This window comes from Corvus brachyrhynchos, unplaced genomic scaffold (assembly GCF_000691975.1).
Source record: "Corvus brachyrhynchos isolate BGI_N302 unplaced genomic scaffold, ASM69197v1 scaffold61, whole genome shotgun sequence".
NCBI classification, from domain to species: Eukaryota; Metazoa; Chordata; class Aves; order Passeriformes; family Corvidae; genus Corvus; species Corvus brachyrhynchos.
This window is the reverse complement of record NW_008236478.1, coordinates 7022281-7026472: the sequence shown is the minus strand read 5'-3', so window position 1 is coordinate 7026472 and position 4192 is coordinate 7022281. Positions and strand designations below refer to the sequence as shown.

The 4192-nt window shown below is 56.9% G+C and overlaps 1 protein-coding gene across 1 annotated transcript in view; it reads left to right on the top strand.

Annotated features, from left to right (window-relative positions):
• Positions 1 to 1345: 1345 nt before the first annotated feature.
• Positions 1346 to 4192, top strand: part of PI4K2A (phosphatidylinositol 4-kinase type 2 alpha) — a 5499-nt gene continuing 2652 nt past the window's right edge. The window contains exons 1-5 of the mRNA XM_017725875.1: positions 1346 to 1354; positions 2317 to 2607; positions 2855 to 2986; positions 3070 to 3223; positions 3804 to 3865. Of these exons, the coding sequence (XP_017581364.1) occupies positions 1346 to 1354; positions 2317 to 2607; positions 2855 to 2986; positions 3070 to 3223; positions 3804 to 3865 (648 nt within the window). The remainder of the gene's footprint in view (positions 1355 to 2316; positions 2608 to 2854; positions 2987 to 3069; positions 3224 to 3803; positions 3866 to 4192) is intronic.

Genomic DNA, 4192 nt, shown 5'->3' with positions numbered 1-4192 from the left:
GGCCGGAGCAGTGCTGGGCTTCCCCGGGGAGAAGTACAGTGGGACCAGCAGCGAGAGTGCGGGGGAGCAGTGTCTAAGTGCTGATTCAACCTCTTCTGTGGCTTTGTGCCCAAAGAGGAAGGGTCACCCCCTCCCCCAGGCCCGTGCATCAGCATCTGAACACAGCGACTCCAGCCCCAGGGCTGTGAGTCCGTGGGCTGAGCTGGTTTTGGCCTGTTTTTTTGAAATGAGTGAGATGTCTTCTCTGTGGCCGTGTGGTTGGTATAGTGGAGACAAAGTCCTTGGCATGTAGCTGGTCCCCTATAGATCTGGTGAGCTGTGTGGCAGCCGTCTCTGTGCCACTGACTAGATGTGTATGCAGCACAGGCTAGCTCCCTGCCTAATCACTTGAGCTGTTGCTTTTTCCTGTGACTGCCTTGCCACGTGTGTGCTAGGATGCTTCCAGGGAAGCAGGAGTAAGCTCTGTGGTCTGGTGTGTCCTAGTTTTCCTGCCCTGGGTGAAACCTGGCTCCTGGAAGCTGTGCCACGCAGTTCCAAGCTGAGCTGATGGTGTGTGGGGAAATACATGCTTCTTGTGCCACAGCCTTGCTCCCTCCTATTGCCCAACATGAGACCTGGAGTGAGCAGCCAGATGAGCTGCCTGGGGATTGCAAGTCGGAGGCTGCCTGGCTGTAGGAGACCTGAGCTCAAGGACGGCTGTTGGAGCATGAGTGTGAGGAGTCAAAGTCTGTGTACTGCTGGCGCTGTCAGCTGGCAGGTCCCCCAGACTATTTGCTGTTGGCAAAGGTGGTGTGTGACTGGTTTCTGTGGTTGCTGCCCAGGGTCACTAAAAATGTCCCGCTGTTGGGACACGAGAGAGTGTAGCACGTAGGTACTGTGGGCAGTGGGGGAAAGATATTGGGAGGAAAATCTTTTCTCTTTGATTATTTCTCTTGGGGCTGCTGGGGCCTGAGCTGTTCCAGCTGGGCTGTGCTGCCCAGCCCCGCTGGTTATGATCACCCCACTGCCAGCTGCTCCTCTGTGCTGGCCGGGCTCCCTCTGCCTTGCTGCTGGCACCAGGTAGACCTGTTTTCCCTGTCAGTGCTGCTCTCAGCACGGGTCTGTCTGCTAGGGGATGCTGTGCTGCCAGGCCTCTGGTCTCCGCTTCCACGCTGTTCCTGCCTGGCTGGGTCTTGCTCTGCTGGACTGGTTTCATGGAGCACAGGGCTTCATGCTGCCAGAGCTCCTGACAGGCCTCTTTGCAGGCATATATCCAAGGATGGGTTAACAGTCACGTGGCAGTCGTGTGGGGCTGGTGCGGGGGATTGCCTTCCTGGGGAAAGTGGCTCCAGCATGTGATCTGGGCATGGCGCAAGTGATCCTGTTCCCTCAAATCCTTCCTTTCTGTCTTCCTGGTGGACAAAATCTTGGTTCTGCTTGCTCTGGCCTGGCTTTTGGTCCTGGACAGACTGAGATTGCATTGAGGTTCCCTGCTGAGGCACTGGGACTCATGTTCCACTTCCATGTTCTGGCAGGAGCTCAGCTTGGGGAAGTGACACCCACTCAGGCCAAGGCTGGCACTAGCCATGGGATGGAGGCCTGGTTGCGCGTGCTGCTGAGTCACCCCAGAGCAGGGGCTGCCAGCCCCCCAGGGATGCCTGACTTGTGGAAGGCCCTGCTCTCATCTGTGTGGTGTGGCAGTGCTGGCTCAGCAGTGGTGCAGTGCCCCACACAAGGCTTCTGTGCTCTCTGCAGCAGTGGGATACTCTGCTGTCCCCACTGTTGGGTCGGTGTATGCAAGGCTGGACTGAGGGGCTGGGAGTGCTGCTGGTACCAGCTGGTGGCCAGTTTGGAGCTGCCTGTGCCCTCTCATCCACAGTGTACCCAGAGAGTCAGCCCTCCTGCTGGGCCCCCAGCACAGAGCCTTGGCTCCTCAGGGACCCTGCAGCTGCTTGGCTGTTATGGTCCTTTTCCTCTGGTCAGTTTGGGATCAGCTCTGTTCAATGGATTTTTGAGCCAGGGCCAGGATTGCTATCCCTGACCCTCTCCTGTGTGGACATAATGACCAACGATGAGCAGTAGCTCTCCCTAGCCATCCAAAGGTCGCTGGAATGAGACTTATGTGTTTACCAGGAGACTGCATCATCACCGGTGTTTTTGGGACAAATTGGGTATAAAGGTCTCTGGGCAGCACTCTGGTCTTGTGGGATGGGGTACTGGCTGGAGAGGTGTCCTTCCCAGCTCTTCCCACCTCCATATCAGGAGCTGTGAGGTTTTGCCTGGTCCCAAAGGCTGGTTATTATCCTAATGAGGGGCAGTTCTGGACCTGTTCCGTAGTGTCCCCACTGTGGGCCGGCTCACGGGCTGAGGAAGGTGTCCCAGCTCTACCAACTGCCTGGACTCAGCCCTCTTCTCTCCCACTCACAGAAAATCATTGGCGTCTTCAAGCCCAAGAATGAGGAGCCATACGGGCAGCTGAACCCCAAGTGGACCAAGTGGCTGCAGAAGTTGTGCTGCCCGTGCTGCTTTGGGAGAGACTGCCTTGTCCTGAACCAGGGCTACCTGTCGGAGGCGGGTGCCAGCCTGGTAGACCAGAAGCTGGAACTCAACATTGTTCCCCGCACAAAGGTGAGGGGACAGCTGCTGGGGTCTTGTTCTGGGGAGGCTTTTGTGTGCTTCCACACAGCTCTGCTTGCACCTTGCCTTGTGCCACTGCTGACCTAGGAGATGGAGTGCTCTAGACCAGGACTGTTCCTGCTCAAACCCTGGGGATCCTTGTGCTGGGCAGAGCTGTGGGAAATGTTGTGTCTTGGTTTTATGAGGCAGTCTTGTGACTTGCCAGAGGCCCCTGCTGACTGTGCTCATGTCCCTCCAGGTGGTGTATCTGGCCAGTGAGACCTTTAACTACAGTGCCATTGACAGGGTGAAGTCCCGAGGAAAGAGGCTGGCCCTGGAGAAGGTGCCGAAAGTTGGCCAGCGCTTCAACCGCATTGGTCTGCCACCCAAGGTAGGGCTGCCAGCCTCTGTGCCTGCCTGTTGGCACCCCCTGGTTTCTGTGGCCTTCTGTAATACAGCCTGTCCTTGCTTCAGGTGGGCTCCTTCCAGCTCTTTGTGGAAGGCTACAAGGATGCAGACTACTGGCTGCGGCGGTTTGAAGCCGAGCCGCTCCCGGAGAACACTAATCGGCAGCTGCTGCTGCAGTTCGAGCGGCTGGTGGTACTGGATTACATCATCAGGAACACAGGTAGGGCCAGCTGCCTGGCATTGGATGCTGCCTGCTCCTTCATGTCCTACTATGCTGGAGAAAGAGGAGGGAGATACGGTCTTGCTGTCTTTTCCCAGCACCTGAAACTCCTCTCCCCTTGGTTGCTGCCACATGACATCTGCCTCTAGGCAGAGTGCAGCTGCTGGGCTGCCCACCACCTGAGGCTCTGGCTGCTGGCCTGTGTTCTGGCAGATCTGGATCTACCACAGTGCTCAGGTGAAAGTTTGCCAGCTGTGAGGATCCAGGGACATCCAGAAATCAAGCACCTGACTGTGCCCCTATATTCCATTTCACACTGCATTCCTGAGTTTCTGCCAGGCTGGAAGGGGTTGAAGTTGCACTCTGACCTTTCTCTTGGGAGCTGGCAATGTGGATCTCTAGGGCTGGCTGTGAGGGGCTTGATGTGGCTTCCCATGCCTGCAGCAAGCTTAAGGACTTAGGGGTAGAGTTTGAGCCTAAAATGTCTGTCTCACTTCTGGGTCAGAGGAGGAACAGTCTTCTGCCCAGCATGCTGCAGGGAGGCCCTGGTGCTGACACAGCTGGTTTTATCTCCCTGCAGATCGGGGCAATGACAACTGGCTCATCAAGTATGACTGTCCCCTGGACAGCGCGGGCGTGCGGGTGAGTGGCTGCTCCTTGGCAGGGGCTACATGGGGACTCTGCTCCTGGGAGCTGCCTGCTCGGCAGGCAGGACAGGAATTTCCCATCTGGCTTGGGTTTCCAAGTGTGTGGAGGCCTGATCTTGTCTCCTGGGCCTTTTGTTACCCTTTGCGTGGATGGTTTGTGGCCTAGTGGGACTTCATGAGGATGGATGCAGCTGAACTCTGTGGGGGAAACTGGTGTTGCTGGGGGAAACTGGTTTTGCTGGACCTGTGCATCTTTGGAGTGAGGCCTGGGGGGGAAACAGCTTTGTCCCCCTTCCCACCCAAAGTAGACTATGTTTCCCTA